This window comes from Hyla sarda, chromosome 6 (assembly GCF_029499605.1).
Source record: "Hyla sarda isolate aHylSar1 chromosome 6, aHylSar1.hap1, whole genome shotgun sequence".
In the NCBI taxonomy this organism is placed as follows: domain Eukaryota; kingdom Metazoa; phylum Chordata; class Amphibia; order Anura; family Hylidae; genus Hyla; species Hyla sarda.
Genome location: NC_079194.1, coordinates 278,028,716 through 278,047,337, shown reverse-complemented (window position 1 = coordinate 278,047,337; position 18,622 = coordinate 278,028,716). Strand labels below are relative to the sequence as shown.

Here is an 18,622-nt window from a genome sequence, read left to right as displayed (position 1 = left end):
CTGCTTGTCTCAGGAATTGTCCGAAGCATTAGAGGTTTGCTATGGGGATTTGCTCCTATTCTGGACAGTTCTTGAGACAAGCAGAGGTGTCAGCAGAGAGCAATGTGGTCAGACAGAAAAGACTCAACTTCAGCAGCTGATAACTACTGGAAGGATTAAGATTTTTTAATAGAAGTAATTTACAAATCTGTTTAACTTTCTGGAACCAGCTGATATATCTATATCTATCTATCTATCTATCTATCTATCTATATATATATATATATATATATATATATATAAGTTTGTTCCTGGAATACCCTTTTAAGGCCCAACTCCTTTAAAGCGTACCCATCAGATCCAACAAAACATTTTTTTTTATATATCACTCAGTACCTAATCCTGACCATGTACATCTAATTTTTATCTAGCACCTTTATTTTTTTTATTACACTTTTAATTTAGCTCACTAGTCTGAATGTCTCTCAAAGGGAGGGGGCGTGGCCTCACTGTGCAGGTCTCCGCCCCCTCCCTCAGTATGCTGTCTATTCACATCTCCCCTAGCAATAGCAAAACTACAACTCCACCAGCTTGTCCTCACTGACAGTAGCGGGACACAAGCTGACAGTGGGAGGATTTTTCCTCCAGCCCTGCACTTACAGCTGTCAATCAAGGAAGTGTGTCCATGACATAGGTGATGACGCATGGACACAGCAGGACTAGTATGTGTCCAAGCAGGCAGGGGGGGGGGGCAGTTGTTTGACTGGCTTTTTCAGTATGAAATGCTGAAAATTTTCTAATGGAAGCAATTGCAAAACCTATTGGTTATACATGCTTTACAACATATCAAAAGTTTTTGGTTCTGACAGTGCCCATTTAAAGGAGTTCTCCAGTGGTAAGCTTATTTTACACAAACATATACACGCTGTTGGACTTAAAAAGAATGAACAAGTACATACTGCTCTACATTGCCCGCTGCCTCGGTATTGCTGCATTCGGTCCTGGTACTTTCTTCTTCCTGATACTGGTCGTCAATTTGCCACCATGCTGCTCAGCCAATAACTAGCTGAGGTCAGTGATTGGCTGAACAGCACTGGGTGTGTATAAAAAGCTAACCAAAAAAAAAAAAAAAAAGGAACCCCCATTTAGAGCCTTAAAACATGACTGGGGATTATTAGCCCAACTAAATCCCCTCCAAAAGGACAAGTCGGAGCCAGCACAGAGCAGGGTGCTGACTAGCTAGTAGAAAGTCCTTTGGCTAAGGCTGTGTTCACATGGCAGGATATTTGAATATTTGAATGTCCGCCCGGAAAACACAAGGCCCACTGGAAAATTCACCATCTCCACAGAAGGCAATTTCCGAAGCAGGATTTCCATGGCAGATGTTTCCGCTGTGGAAATTCCGCCATGTGCATTGAAAGAAATGGGACCCTGCTGCAATGGAATTTCCGAACAGATTTTAAAAAAATTTTTTTTTATTGAATTTAAACAGGATAGCATATCATTGTAGGCTCATAACATTTCACAAATTAGTAAGTGAAACATTAGTATATTATATATATGTATATATATAAATATATATATATATATATATATATATATATATATAAAATAGAACAATATAATGATATTTAAAAAATCCTCAATTCCCAGAATGAAACCTCAACAATTTTGTAGCTCACTTGCGCCTACAAAACCGGCACTGTAGAGCGTAGGTCTCCAAACTGCGGACCACCAGCTGTTGCAAAACTACAACTCCCAGCATGCCCGGACAGCCGTTGGCTGTCCGGGCATGCTGGTAGTTGTAGTTTTGCAACAGCTGGAGGTCCGCAGTTCATAGAAATTAGGTTTCTATCTTTTCATGTTAGCGCAAAAGCGGTGAAAGAATGAGGTGGACGGAAGTGAAGTAAAAGGTGTGAATTGGTTGTGTATGTGTCACTGTATCCCTACCAGTAGTGTTTTGTTACTTTGGGGGTCATAGCTGCTACTTAAAACCAAAACACCAGCACAGTGTTACTTTATCTGCTAACTGCATGTCCATGTGTTACTAACAGTGGCTGCAAAGCAACACATAAACGAAAACAAAGCTGTGAACAGGTTCCTATCCACATACGAGCTGGGTGTGCTGGAAGAAGAAGTCACCCCGGGTCATCATTTTACAGCACGACAGTCTCCGCAATAAAGCCCGACAACACAACTACATCTGACAGCATATCACGGATATAGGAATGACTGGGAATAGAAAGGTAGCATAATAATAATATTAAAAATAATAATAATAATAATAATAATAACTAAAATAAATAGTAAACAAATAAATAAATCAATCAATAAATATAATAAATAATAATACATTTAAACAATATTTTTACGGTACACCGCATGACGCAAGTATACTATAAAATAAAATATTTTAAAGGGAACCTGACACCTCTGTTTTGGCATCCAAACCACTCATATAGACAAGTTGAGAGAAGGAATAATAGTCATTCCCCACTATATCTTTTGGAATCTGCATAAAAAATTTTTTTTTAAAATGTGCACGCGATGTAAATAAGGTGGTCCATGTCAACCAGGATGAACCGGAAGAGAGAACGAAAAAGGTAGGTTGACCTTCGTGTCCTCTCTTCCGGTTTACGGCAAGGGAAGTGACCAATGTTACAGGACTGCGTATGCTTATGAAAGAGGATAACTGAAGCATGCGCAGTAGGCCTTAGAACCCAGGTTGGTTCATAGGATTGGAGGTTTATGGCCAACAGTTGTTGAAAAACTACGAATCCCAGCATGCCCGGACAGCCAAAGGCTGTCCGGGCGTGCTGGGAGTCATAGTTTTGCAACAGCTAGAGGCACACTGGTTGGGAAATGCTGGAGTATACATTCCAGCAGTGTATTAGAGACCATAAACCTCCAATCCTATGAACCAACCTGGGTTCTAAGGCCTACTGCGCATGCTTCAGTTATCCTCTTTCATAAGCATACGCAGTCCTGTAATATTGGTCACTTCCCTTGCCGTAAACCGGAAGAAACACTGGTAACCTCTGTTTAGCAGGCCAAATGTTCGTGACAGGTTCCCTTCAAAGACTATAGAGGAACTGGTAAAAATGGATTCAGATACAATAAATAAAATGTTAACGAAATACTTTAACCCCTTAAATCCCTTCAATCTCTTTCATAGATTGTGCCCACTGGAGCATTCGCTTGATGCCGCTCGTGAGGACCACAAACCGTACACTGATCCTTATTTTTTTTATCATTAAGAACAGCGCCAAAAAGTTCCTCACTTTTTTAAAGACCTATAATGCACTTAGATACACATAGGGGGAGATTCATCAAAACCTGTGTAGAGGAAGAGAGTTCCCAGACAGTTGCCCATAGCAACCAATCAGATTGCTTCTTTCATTTTTTTTTTAAAAAAGGCCTGTGAAAAAAGAAAGAAGCAATCGAATCGGTTGCTATAGGCAACTGCACCACTCTTCCTCTACACAGCTTTTCATAAATCTAACCCCTTAACAGCAATTTAAAGGGGTTATCCAGGAAAAAACATATTTTTTTTATATAAATCAACTGGCTCCAGAAAGTTAAACAGATTTGTAAATTACTTCTATTAAAAAATCTTAATCCTTTCAGTACTTATGAGCTTCTGAAGTTAAGGTAGTTCTTTTCTGTCTAAGTTCTCTCTGATGACACGTGTCTCGGGAACCGCCCAGTTTAGAAGCAAATCCCCATAGCAAACCTCTTCTAAACTGGGCTTTTCCCGAGACACGTGTCATCAGAGATTACTTAGACAGAAAAGAACAACCTTAACTTCAGAAGCTCATAAGTACTGAAAGGATTAAGATTTTTTAATAGAAGTAATTTACAAATATGTTTAACTTTCTGGAGCCAGTTGATATATATAAAAAAAAGTTTTTTCCTGGAATACCCCTTTAAATATATAAAGATATGTTTGTACAAATACAGAGAAAGAAGCTGACAGCTCCATACATTGTGTAGTGGCCATGCTGCATTACTGCAGCTCAGCTCCAATTCACTTCAATGGGAGTCGAGCTGCAATAACCCACATGATGATGACCTATTCCAAGGAAAAGCCATCAGTTAAAAGTCCCAGAAAACCCTTTTAATTGTCAATTATTTTAGCTTTCATATCATAAGAAAATAAGGCATGGCACTCACTGTAGGATCTTCAGGACTTGTGTAAGTTTACGGTAGCATTGCAACAATGCAACAAATACCTTACACTGACGCGCAGGGGGAGAGAGTGCAAGAGCAGGGCCGTGACTGAGGCGACAGTCCGTTTCACGTAATAACACTGCTGGAAGAATCATTGTTATGACATGAAACAAACCGTCACCTCAGTCAAGACCCTGCACCTGTACTCTCTTCCCCTGTCATGTCAGACTAAGGCATTTGTTGTATTGCTGCAATGATACAATATATATATATATATATATATATATATATATATATATATATATATATAAATATATTGGCTGATTAACTCCTTCAGTGACAAGATTCACTCCCTTTTTGAATTCAATTATTTTAGCCACCATATTTAAACGCCTTCCAAAGGCTATACAAACTTTCAACGTCTCTATCAACATCAATGTGGAAGCTATGAAAACGCAACCAGTCCGAGCAAGTCTACACTTCTGTAAGAGCCCTAAATGCTGTGATTAGTTACTATGGGCAACAAGAAAAGTTTTTTTTCTGTCAGGAAGTTTTCAAAAATTTATAAAATGATGAAATTTATAAATGTTATACAACATTTGTCTATTGGGTCAACTTTTCAATGGTGAACTATTGAGACATAACAATAATACAATAAGTAAAGTTTGAAAATAAATAAATAAATTTCGTTTGAAATTTAAATCTAGTTTTAGATTTAATTTAGTAAAAAAGCAATGATTATAAAGACATAGATAATACAGATATTTCTTCACTTTACCTAACTTCAGAATAGAAAAAAAGATGACAAAATGTAGGGCGTGTCTTTCAGGGCTGGGTTCCCTTAAAACGTGAAAGAGAAATAAAACATAAAAAAGTAGCTATGTAGGACTGAAACAACGTTTAATCAAATAAAAATTAAATCTTCTACTTAGGCCTTAAATTGTTTTGTATAACTAATAACAATTAAAGACGTAAGATTTATAATATCTAACCAATTCATCCCAATTTGAAAAGGAATATAATAAATATTTAGGATAGATATGGTATAGCAAAAAGACAAACAAATAAAAAGGATTTAACATTGGGCTTAGATTGGGATTTAGAGAAAATATGTAAGACAAGGGTGAATGGGTCAGACATGTAGGACAAGTAAGACTAGATGTCACATTAATGCAACCTCCGTCATATATCTTCTGTGGAGCTGATCAACGGACCCCCCTCCCCCACTCTACAACGGATCCCCACAAAAACATACACTTCTCTTTATGCCGTTTTCCCCATTTCTTCCCTTGTTTTTTTATTTAACCCTTTACTCAACTTTCTCTGAGACCGATTTTTCATGGTCCAAATGTTCCTATACCAATGGATTTTTCTCTGATTCTCTAAAACTCTTTCAGTATTGTATATATCTCTCTTGATATCCCCTCTTTCTAACCACCTATGGTGAAGAGCTGGTCTTGCCTCAGAGACAGAACAGACATGAAAATGGTGAGACATCAGCAGCTTTTTTGCCTTCACCTAACTTTTCTCTTTTTACCCTCCCCTCCCTCTCCCCCACTCTCTTCCTTTGGATCTGTCTCTTTTCTTTATCCATTATATCCAACTCTTTATCTATCTCGCTCTGCCTCTTGGCTTCCTATTTCTTTCTTTCCTCCTTGCACCCATCCAAATCAATTCCAGGTCACCATTTCAGTTGACGGGATTCTCACTTCTACTGGGTACACTCAAGAGGATTACACCATGCTGGGGAGTGATGACTTCTTTTATATTGGTGGCAGTCCAAACACGGCGGATCTCCCAGGGTCTCCTGTCAGTAATAACTTTATGGGATGCCTTAAGGATGTAAGTATGACTGGAAAAAAAGTATTACTGTGAAACTCCAAAGCTTCTAGAATCCATGCTAACTCAGATTTATTTGTGCAGAAGTATGTTACTTCACTTGTTTCTATTGTGTTTCATGACATTGAGCCAGAGGAATGGACATTATTGGTACTAAACCTCTTACAAGTATTCAGAAGAAAATATGAGATACAATTGGCCAGATTTACTTAAACTGTCTAATTCTTAGGGCCCATGCACACTGTAGAATTTCCGCCCAGAGTAATTCCAGTATCCCATTGTTTTCAATGGGATTCTGCTGCATCTCTGTGGTAATTCCAATTTTTGCATCTACTTAAAGAATATACAGGTTCATTTTTTTTCGATGGAATTCCGTTGTCCGCATGGTCGTAGTGACGATTCATTCAGATGACGCCTGCTGAACATGGAATCTGAATTCTGCTGTGTGCATGGGCCCTTAGACAGTAAAAACTTTGGCTCAATTCAGAGGCCGTTGTCACAAATTCTGTTTAGCAGTGGCAAACAGAACTGGCCAGTCTATTGCACACCGGACACCAATGGAGCCAGACAGACCCCATTGACTTTAATGGAATCCGTTGGGTTTCCGTTATGATGTCTATTCATTTGACAGCATACTGTATGCTGTTTTTTTTTTTTTTACTGATTGTTTGGATTCTGTGACGGAGGCCCTGAACAAAGCCTCTGATGCAAATGTGAACCTAGCCTTAGACAGTCTTCGAATTCACCAGATTTATCAAAGTATATGTGGCTAATTGATAAATATGGCATACCTGAAGTCTGTTCAGTCTATTGGTCTACTTCAACCCAGAATCATGATGCATTTTTAGTAAACATAGACCCTTAACACTGAACCCATGCCCTTCTATTGTCAGACCTGGAGGAAAAGTGGCCAGACACTAAGTAACTGTGTCACAAAACATGTGAGGCTAAGTTCACCCTACTGTTTAGCTCTCTATGAGGTCTCCATCAGAAACACCATTCAGGGCCACAAAACGGAGCTGAATTAGTCAGTTGCACAATGGATCACAATGGATCCCATTGACTTTAATGGGATCCGTTAGATTTCCACCGGATGTCTAGTTTTTTTTAGAAGCTAAGCAGAAAAAAAATAATTTCTTGCAGTATTTTCTCTCTGCACAGGTCCCGCATTTTAAACAGAATCTGGTAACAGGGCTGAACGGTAGTGTGAACTTAGCCTAAGGGTGCGTTCACACACTAGCAACTAGCAGCTGCTTTCTCGCTGCTGGAAATTCACTGCAAGCAACTCTGCCATTCATCTGAATGGGTACGCTGGCAGTCTGCTTGTCCATTCCAGGAATAAAAAAAACAGGCATTTTTTCTTTCAAAGACAGCGCCCTCCTTGTCTCCACTTTGGGTGAGGTATTACAACTTGGCTCCATTCACTTCATTGGAACTGAGCTGCAGAACCACACCCAAACTGGGGACAAACAGCAAGGGGTCTTTGAAGGAAAAAAAAAGGCCTGTTTTTTTATTCCTGAAATACCCCTTTAAAGATTTTTCTAGGTTAGAAATAGAGTCCTTGAGGTCCTAGAGGTAGAGACAATTGGTGAGCTGGCTTAGCGAAGTCTCCTGTTGGCTGAATAGGCTGTTGGAGACTTTAGCCACAAGAGAGGTTGAATCCGTAAGAACTATAGCTGGGCCATTGTGTACTCTGTGAGACTAGAACCCTGAAAGAAAGAAGTCAACCAGGTGACAGTGAGAAGGGGCATGTATGTTCCAGTCTTGTGGACTGGAGTAATGAAGTAGGTCTGAGTTTAAAGGACAACTGTAGTGGTACAGTTTTACATATGCCCGTGCCCGGGCCTCAAAAATAAACAAAATAAACTCATACATACCTTCCTACCTTCCTACGAGCCCCCGTTGGTGCGGCACAGGCCTCACGGTCTGGCAGCACTGACGTCATTCCACTTCCTGGGGACGCCGCAGAGCCATCGGCGTATCACTGGCCGTAGCGATGTCCCGCCCCGGCTGGTGATAGGCTGACCCCACTGTCATGTAAGAAGCCGGCCAGAGCTCCTTACATGACAATGGGCTCAGCCTATCACCAGCCGGGGTGGGACATCGCTACGGCCGATGATACACCGACGGCTCTGCGGCGTCCCCGTCCCCAGGAAGTGGAAGGATGTCAGCGCTGCCGGACCGTGAGGCCTGTGCCGGACCAACAGGGGCTCGTAGGAAGGTATGTATGAGTTTATTTTGTTTATTTTTGAGGCCTGGGCATGGGCATATATAAAACTGTACCACTACAGTTGTCCTTTAACCACTGGTCCTTGGAAAACAAGCAGAATGAGTGAGCATTAGCCTGTGTATAGTGAGGGGACTAGTGGACTTGAGGCCTAGTTTGGGGCCTGAAAAACTCCAGGAACCATCAAAGAAAAATAGGACAAGCCTATCCTCCTTTCAAAGGAAGCTAGGTCTAGAGAAAAGACCACCATGCAGGTTCTCTGTATTGGTGGTTAAAGTTAACCTGTGTCATGTTAAAGATGTGCCCTCCTTTAAGAGTGGCACCCTTCAGCTAACAAGGACTGACTTAGGTTTAGACTGTATTATCACTCTGTGGTCCAGGACCGGATATTTATTGTGAAGCGATTCTGGCAATGTGCACATTTGTACATTGATAACTGATGGTGGTTGGGAGTCAATTCCATGAAAAGGTAGTGGGCTTCAGTCTAGGGGACCGACTATGGTGCAGGGCAAAAGTGGTTGGTGCAACACCTCAAGAAACAGGGGGTGGCAGGGGGTATATTCCCAGAGAACCCTCAACTACACTTTAGGACAGATGAGAGCCACTTTGAGCACAACCTAACCCTTAGCAGACTCATAAAGCATCAAATGGTTCCCCGCACCTCCTAGAGGGCAAAAAAAATTATGTTTTGCAACGTTCATGTGTTTTTCGTACACCACATGACTCCACACACAGTCTCGCAACCATTAAAGGGGCACTCCACCCCTAGACATCTTATCCCCTATTCAAAGGCCTTCACGCCCCCTCCATTCAGGTCTGCTAGGGGGCGTAGCATGACGTCACGTCTCCTGCCGCGAGAACCCAGCGTTCTAAACATACTGTTTTAGAACGCGGGGTGCTGCACGGAGATGCTTTGGATAGGGGATATGTCTAGGGGCGGAGAACCCCTTTAAGCATTGGTGCCACTGCGGTGAAGAATAAGTAAGTCATTATGTCAGGGTTCAACATAATCAAGATGGGATTTTGAGTCTCTAAAACAGTGTTTCCTAACCAGCATGCCTCCGGCTGTAGCAAAACTACAACTCCCAACATGACCGGACAGCCAATCAAATATACAAAGAGCTGCAAAAAAATTTAATATACAAAGGGTTGCAAAAAAAAAAAAAAATTCCAGGAGTTTGGCGCAAACCTTAAATGGAAAAATATGTCAGTACAGTTCCCGTAAAGATCTGCACCGAACTACAGGGATATTTTTTTGAGTGTGTGTGTAGCTTCCAGCTATTGCCACACATGGGGGGGAGATTTATCAAAACCTGTCCAGAGGAAAAGTTGCTGAGTTGCCCATAGCAACCAATCAGATCGCTTCTTTCTTTTATAAAGAGGCCAGTGAAAAATGAAAGAAGCGATCTGATTGGTTGCTATGGGCTACTCAGCAACTTTTCTTCTGGGTATTGATAAATCTCCCCCAGTATGTTTACTTCACACTCATTATGGATGAACTCTACTACCGACCCTCTTGGATATGGCGGTATTTCTTTAAAGGGGTACTCCGGTGAAAACCTTTTTTCTTTTAAATCAACTGGTGGCAGAAAGTTAAACATATTTGTAAATTACCTCTATTAAAAAATCTTAATCCTTCCTGTACTTATTAGCTGCTGAATGCTGCAGAGGAAATTCTTTTCTTTTTGGAATGCTCTCTGATGACATCACGACCACAGTTCTCTCTGCTGACGTCATTATAATAACAATAATGCTTTATGTATTGTTGTCCTTAGTGGGATTTGAACCCAAGTCCCCAGCACTGCAAGGCAGCAGTGCTAACCACTGAGCCACCATGCTGCCCTTAGCATACATCTGCTATGCATCTGCTATGCATGGTTGCTAAAATGGACAGAGATGTCAGCAGAGAGCACTGTGTTTGTGATGTCATCAGTGTTCCAAAAAGAAAGGAATTTCCTCTGTAGCATTCAGCAGTTAATAAGTACTGGAAGGATTAAGATTTTTTAATAGAAGTCATTTACAAATATGTTTAACTTTCTGCCACCAGTTGATTTGAAAGAAAAAAGGTTTTCATCGGAGTACCCCTTTAAGAATGCATGCTGTTATAGGCGGTTCCATCTTGAACACAATAAGGCGAGCGAATGCCCTCTGTGGAATATTTTAGTCATCGCGGTGTATCCGCTTGATCTCGACATACTTCCCTATGGACTCTGAGCTTTCTTTTGATCTACTTGAAAATGGAAGGAAGTGGGGGGACATACACTCTACTAATGCGCCAAATTTATAACAGTGTTTAAGGGTGCATTCACACCACGTTTTTGCAATACAGTTCCCGTATGCATTTTCTATTTGAAAACCGTATGGAACCGTATTGAAAACCGTATGCATTGACTCTCCATTGAAAACCGTATGCCAAAAGATGCATCAGGTTGTGTCCTTTGTGCATCCTGTACGGTTTTGTCAGTTTTTTCCCGTCCCCAAAACCGTAGCCTACCACGTTTTTTATCCGGGTGAAAAACTGTATTAAACCGTATGCATTTATTTTTTAACATGGGAGTCAATGGGAACCGTACAGAACCGTTCACCATATGGTTTTTGACTTTGCAGTTTTTTTTTCTTGAAATATCAATCAAACAAGTGGAACTTTATTCATAATGGAGGGAAAAGTTAAAAACGTATAATTTTTTTTCTTAAAAAACGTATGGAACCAGACATAATTTTTTAAACCCTTTACGGTTTTTAACTGTTTACGGGTTAAAATTTGTACAAACGTTTTGATACAGTTTAGTCCGGTTTTGTGGAATCAGTTTTTCATCAAAAACCTGATACACGAACTGTATTGCAAAAACGTGGTGTGAATGCACCCTAAGACTGTTCAGAAAACTGAGCTGTCTAGTTTAAGCTTGCACCGACTTTGAAAATGCTCAAAAAAGTGGCACATTTTGGGTTCCCTTCAGGGAGGACACAAACATTTTCCGGTAAGTCATAACCCCCATGTCGAGCAGAGCGCACAAGTGTTTAAAAAGTGACTAAAACACATTAAAATAAACATGGTGCCAGTCATGTAAGCCATATATTTGGCACAAATTGCACCATATTTTTGTCGGTGCTTGTTTTGATTACAGTATCTCCCTCCCCCATTTATTACAGAGGTGGGCAACCTTTGGCACTGCAGATGTCGTGGACTACATTTCCCATGATGCTTTTACAGCCAAAATGCTGCCAAAGCATCATGGGAGATGTATTCCGAAACATCTGCAGTGCCAAAGGTTGCCTATGCCTGGTATATAAAGTTCTCATTGTACAAAGATTAAAGGGGTTATCCAGGATTACAAAAACAGCGCTGTCCTCAGGTTGTGTGTGGTATTACAGCTCAGCTCCATTGAAGTGAATGGAGTCAGATTCCGGCTCAGTTCCATTGGAGTTGATTTTTTGTCAGCTGTTTTTCTATTCCTGAATAATTCCAAGATTTTTTTTCTTCAGCCTTTGAGCCCTTGATGCCAAGTTAAAAGTCTTTTACTGTTGTTTCTGACCTTTTCCAACATTCCTTTCAGCCATAGACAATATGTCATAAGTCACATGGTTTCTAGGGGGCGTGGCTATACTGCATTGGGTGGGTGGATAGCATCACTTCAGTAAATCCTTTCCACCCTGCTATCCACCCACCCACTGCAGCATAGCCATGCCCTTCTGTGACTTATGACATATTGTTCTGGCTGCATGGAATGCTGGGAAAGGTCAGAGACAACAATAAAATAAATTACACTACAGCACTTCCGGGTGTGGCTCCCTTGCATGAAAATGGGACAGAGTAGTGCACGGAGGTAATAGAAGCACATCACACAGAATTATAACTTGGCATCATAGGCTCAAAGGCTGAAAGAAAAACATAATCCTGGAATACCCCTTTAAAGGAGAACACCAGTGAATAGTTTTTTTACCCATTTTGCATGGGCTGCCAGAGTAAAAATAATAAACTTTAACTTATCTACTGCCCCTCTCTCAGTGCCGCTGATATTGCCGTCCTGTCTTCCGGCCCCAGATTTCTTCTGGCTTTTGGTGCCCAACAGGTCGCAATGCGGCTCAGCTAATCGCTGATAGGCTGATAGGCTGAGCGACAGTGTTATGTAATGGGCCCGGGCACCAGGAAGAAGTTCGGGCACGTTACAAGACACTGATGCTCACCCTATTACCAGCCGAGATGGGACATTGCAGTGACTGGTGATTATCTGAGCGCAGTGGCACATGTTAGGCTCCAAAAGAAGACCGGGGCCGGAGGGCAGGACGTTAAAGGGGTACTCCGGTGGAAGAAAAATATTATAAAAAATCAACTGGTGCCAGAGAGTTAAACAGATTTGTAAATTACTTCTATTGAATAATCTTAACCCTTCCAGTACTTATCAGCTGCTGTATGCTCCAGATGAAGTTCTTTTCTTTTTTAAATTTATTTTCTGTCTGACCACAGTGCTCTCTACTGACACTTCTGTCCATGTCAGGAACTATCCAGAGCAGGAGCAAATCCCCATAGCAAACCTCTTCTGCTCTGGACAGTTCCTGATGCGGACAGAGGTGTCAGCAGAGAGCACTGTGGTCAGACTGAAAAGACCTCCAGAAAGAAATACAACTTCCTTTGGAGCATACAGCAGCTAAGAAGCCCCCACAAGTTACTAAATTACTTTTTTTTTCCAATTTTGCCCCACTAATATTTTTTTTCTGGGTTCGCCATACATTTAGTGGTGAATTGATTGATGTCATTACAAAGTACAATTGGTAACACAAAAAATAAGCTCTCATATGAGCCTGTAGATGCAAAATTGAAAGTGTTATGATTTTTAGAAAGTGATGAGGAAAAAAATGAAAGTGCAAAAACAGAAAAACCTGTGGTCCTTAAAGGGTTACGCAGATTTGTAAATTACTTCTATTTAAAAATCTTAATCCTCAAGTACTTATTAGCTGCTGTATGCTCCAGAGGAAGTGGTACTTCTTTCTGGAGGTCGTTTCAGTCTGACCACTGTGCTCTCTACTGACACCTGTGTCCATGTCAGGAACTGTCCAGAACAGGAGAGGTTTGCTATGGGCATTTGCTCCTGCTCTGGACAGTTCCTGACATGGACAGATGTGTCAGTAGAGAGCACTGTGGTCAGACAGAAAAGAAATTCAAAAAGAAAAGAACTTCCTCTGTAGTATACAGCAGCTAATAAGTACTGTAAGGATAAGGTCTTGAAATAGAAGTAATTTAAAATCTGTTTTACTTTCTGGCACCAGTTGATTTAAAAAAAAAAAATTCTTCCACTGGAGTACCCCTATAAGCCTCGTTGACATAAAAATGAAAAATGCCTGTAACAATATTTGTGACTTCCTCTCCCTAAACTTTCTCACACCAGGTTGTATACAAAAACAATGATTTCAAACTAGAACTATCCCGCCTTGCTGCCGATGGTGACTCAAAGATGAGACTAAGTGGTGAGCTCCTCTTCCGTTGTGAAAATGTTCCCTCATTGGATCCCGTGACATTTCAAGTGGCTGAAGCCTTTCTACGCCTTCCTCGATGGGAGACCAAGAAAGCCGGATCAATATCTTTTGATTTTAGGACAACAGAGCCCAATGGTCTTCTACTTTTCAGTCAGGGCAGACCACGAACTGGTAGTGGCCCAGCAGGAGCTGTTCCAGGATCAGTGGCAACTGGAAGGCCAGAAAGACCACCGAAAGCAGATTACTTTGCAGTGGAGTTACTGGAGGGAACGCTGTATTTACTGCTTGATCTTGGTTCTGGAGGAATTAAAGTGAAAGCAAGTCACAAAAAGGTCAATGATGGAGATTGGTGCCATGTTGACATCCAAAGAGATGGCAGAAAAGGTTTGTATTATTACTTTTTTGACATACTATAAAATTTGCATGGACTGAAATGAATAAAATGTTCGAACTCCACGTAGGATACCAACGGAAAGAGATCATTTCTTTTGGAGAATATGGGGGAGATTTATCAAAACCTGTGCAGAGCAAAAGTTGCCCAGTTGCCCATAGCAACCAATCAGATCGCTTCTTTCATTTTTCAGAGGCCTTGTTAATAATGAAAGAAGTGATCTGATTGGTTGCTATGGGCAACTGGGCAACTTTTGCTCTGCACAGGTTTTGATAAATCTCCCCCTATGTGCTTAGCCAGAATATTGGGGATAATGGGGGAGATTTATCAAAACCTCTGCAAAGGAAAAGTTGCCCAGTTGCCCATGGCAACCAATCAGATTGCTTCTTTCATTTTGTAGAGGCCTTGTTAAAAATGAAAGCAGCAAGCTGATTGGTTGCTATGGGCAACTGGGCAACTTTACCTCTTGACAGGTTTTGATAAATCTCCCCCAATGTGAAGGATAATGTCTTAGAATGTTTCTTTCCTTCTGAGCTCTATTTTCAATTTACTTATATCTTTATCAAAGTTATAAACTGTAGTCTTTGAGCTTGGATTCCCCTATTGTTGAATGGATTAGGCAGTGGCTGAGGGACAGACCACAAAGGGTTAGGCCAGGTTCAAACGGTGGAATTTGTGCAGAATATCCACACGGAAAGACGAGCATTCCACACATTTGCCCACTCCGTCAGGCGCTAGGACCGCTCGGAAATATACCGTCTTATAGAAGCAAATAGGTGCAAAATTGAACGCATTATGATTTTTAGAAGGGGCGGAGGAGAAAACAAAAGTACAAAGATGAAAAGGGGCTGATTAAAGGGGTACTCTGCTGCTCAGCTTTTGGAACAAACTGTTCTGAACGCTGTAGCCGGCGTCAGGATCTCATGACGTCATAGCTCTGCCCCCTCATTGGAAGTGTATGGGAGGGGGTGGGACAACTGTCACGCCCCCTCTCATATACTTGCATTGAGGGGGCGGGACTATGACATCATGAGATCCCAGTGCGGCTCCAGCATTTGGAATAGTTTGTTCCAAACGCTGAGCAGCAGAGTACCCCTTTAAGGTGTTAATACATATTTTAAGTAATAGTTTTTTTCTGATAACACAGACATAAACAAAAACAGAAAATGTAATCCAAAAACACCACCACATCTGTCCCTAGGTTGCATATGGCATTTCAACTTGGCTCCATTGACTTTAGCGCAAATGAGCTGCAATATCACGCACAGTTCTGTTTTTTTTTTTTATTCCTGGATAACCCAATTTGTCTTTAAATAAACAAGCCGACAGAAAGACAGTTTTACCAGAAGTAAGAAGCTAGTTAAACGTTAACCACCAATATCTCATTTACTACCTTATGACTAATTTTACATTTTGTGTAATAATCCTTTGTGTCATAATCTTTAATGCTTTACTAAAGCACCTGTAATGCGGCCTTATGTTTGCATCTATATTAGGGCTGCAAGGCCTAGCCTGACTAGAATAAGGCCATGTTCACACGATTCCGAGTGGAATTCCGTGGAAATATTTAACTAGAAAATTCTGCTGCAGTAGTAGAGTAGAGTCCCATAGATTTCAATGGGATTTTGCTTCATCATGGCGGAATTTCCGTTTCGGAAACGTTTGCTGCAAAAAAATCCCGATTTCGACGTTGCAGAAACAATGATCATGTTCGTTGTTCCTTCTGATTCCGCTCGGAAAAAACATTGCCATTTATGATGTGGTCTACCGGTGGAACATTCAGATGTGCGGCATGTCTGCCAATGTTCTCCGGGCAGACATTTTGCACATTTGTGAACATAGTCTTATTGGGTTTACTAGACCCCTGGTTGGGCCAAGAACTATCTCCGTAATACAGATCCGCCTCCAGAATATAGACTAATAGGGGGAGATTTCTCAAAACCTGTGCAGAGGAAAAGTTGTCCAGTTGCCCATAGCAACCAATCAGTTACCTTTTTTAATTTTTGAAAGGGCCTCTGAAAAATGAAAGAAGCGATCTGATTGGTTGCTATAAGCACCTGGTCAACTTTTCCTCTACATAGGTTTTGATAAATTTCTCCCCCATTCAGTTGCATTTGGTCTTAATTAGGCCTGAAAGAACTTTGTTAAACAAATCCAAAGATTTCATTCATAATTACTATAATAATTTTTGCTGTATACTCTTTATTATATAAATGACCTTTATTTTGCTTTCCTTAGGTTCCATCTCAGTTAACAGTAGAAACACACCCTTCCAAGTTGGAGGCGAAAGTGAAATTCTTGACCTTGATGGAGAAATGTACCTAGGAGGTCTCCCTGAACCGAGAGAAGATCTTCAGCTTCCTCCTGAAGTCTGGACAGCCTCCCTCGGCTTGGGATTCGTAGGTTGCATTCGGGACCTTTTTGTAGATGGCAAAAGTAGAGACATTCGAAGGCTAGCTGAGTTATCGGGGGCTGCAGGTGTCGCTCCTTTTTGTACTCGAGAAACACAACGCCACTGTACAACTTCTCCATGTAGAAATGGAGGGCAATGTAGGGAAGGCTGGAACCGCTTTATTTGTGACTGTGTGGGGACAGGATACCTTGGGAACACATGTGAGAGAGGTAAGTAACGTACAAGTAAATCATGAATGCAGAATATCATCTCCAACACATTGGTGGGAAGCGTAAACATATAAGTGTGTCTAATCTGTGGTAAAGGGAGCTTAGTCTGTCGGACGGATAGAAGGTAAAGGGGTACTCCTCCCATAGACCTCTTATCCCCTATCCAGAGAATAGGGGAAAAGATGTCGGATCGCGCGGGGGGGGGGGGGGGGGGGGGGGGCGCAGCTGGGACACCTGCGATCTCTGTGAAGTACCTGGTGTTCGTTTAGAACGCTGGGTGCGGGTGGCAGGGTCGTGACGTCATGGCCACGCCCCTCGTAATGTGCCGTGAAGCCCCCTTAATTCAAGTCTATAGCCACTTGAATTGCCACGCCCCCTCCAATAGACTTGCATTAAGGGGGCTTGACGGCACATCACGAGGGGCGTGGCTGTGAAGTCACGACCCTGCCACTTGCTCCAAGCATTTGAAACAAAATGTTCAGAACGCTGGGGCAGTGGAGTACCCCTTTACGTGTAGACAAAATACTGCATGTCCAGTCTTTTTTTTTTTCTCTGCTCAACTCCTAAAATATTTGACAAATATTTCTGCTCGCTAAAATATTGAAAAGCCCAATGGACCCTATCCAAGTCATTGGGATCTGTCAGGATTCAGCATCTGTCAGTTGTGCACCGACCCATTTATGGTCTGTTCGGCTCATTTTGGGGGGTCAGAGCACAAAGGCCATATGAATTTAGCCTTAAAGTATGCCAAAAATATGGATAGATTTTTGTGTCTGTGTTATGGCCTCAAGTACCAACCTGACCAGAGTTTTAAAGATCTGAACTGGGGGCTTGGACTTATTGCCATAATACAGACACAAAAAATACATATACATTTTTTAACTCAGCATTACTTAAAGCATAACTACAATGTTGGTCTAGTGTCAGAATACCTGTTTAACCCTTTTCCAACCCATGACATACATGTACATTATGGAGCAGGTGAGGGAGCATGACGCAGGTGAGGGAGTCGGGTCCCGCCAGTAACCAACAAATGGCTGCTGCTTTCAGCAGCAGACATCTGCCATTAATGGTGCACATTGGAGATCACTTTGATGCTCATCATGTAACTGTTTAAATGCTGCACTCAATAGGGATTGCGGAATTTAATCACTAAATCCCACCCCTTCCTGGTGTCTAACGGCCCCATCGGTCCCCATGTTGTAATTGTAGGGGGCTGATGGGTTGCTCGGGCAGCCTGAGGCCCCAGTGTCTTCCATGGATCTGCAATTGTTAAAGCCCTATGGCAGACTTTAGCAACAGAGCACCGATTACATATATCAATGTAATGCAATAAAGTGTAAAAAAAATAAAATAAAAAATGTTTATTACAAATATCTCCCAGGTAAAAATATTAATTGTCAGAACTTTTAAATTATTACATTAAAACTACAGCTCCTGGTGCAAGAGTTAACCCTAACATAGCTCCATAGGTTGAAAATTTTAAAAGTTATAGGGGTCAGAACACAACAAAGAACAGAGCTATTTACTGTATTTATCAGGGTATACCACGCACCGGCCTATAACACGCACCCTCATTTTCCAAGGAAATTTGGGTTAAAATTTTTTTTTACCCAAATATCCTTGGTAAAATGAGGGTGCGTATATACCCTGATAAACTCTGACCCCGCAAAAGCTGCTGCGGTAACTGACTGATTCCCATCCCTGGCTTTCATATTTACCTGTCCCCAAGGCATGCTCCTGCAGGCTCTGGCGGCTCCTGCCCTGTCACTGTGCGCTGCACAATGACGAGTGACGTTGCGTTGAGGACGTCACTCATCAGTGCACAGCTACAGCGCAGGACAATTCTGGTACCAGAGTCTGCAGGAGCGCGCCTTAGGACAGGTAAATATGAAATCCAGGGATGCGAAGGGAATCGGGCG

The 18,622-nt window shown here is 41.6% G+C and overlaps 1 protein-coding gene across 12 annotated transcripts in view; it reads left to right on the top strand.

Annotated features, from left to right (window-relative positions):
• NRXN2 (neurexin 2) overlaps positions 1-18,622 on the top strand; it is a gene marked incomplete at its 5' end in the record, with an annotated part of 790,596 nt that overhangs the window by 377,737 nt on the left and 394,237 nt on the right. For all 12 annotated transcript variants that reach the window (XM_056527422.1, XM_056527430.1, XM_056527429.1 and 9 more), the window contains 3 exon segments: positions 5,830-5,991; positions 13,600-14,071; positions 16,317-16,700. In XM_056527422.1, coding sequence (XP_056383397.1) covers positions 5,830-5,991; positions 13,600-14,071; positions 16,317-16,700 — 1,018 coding nt within the window.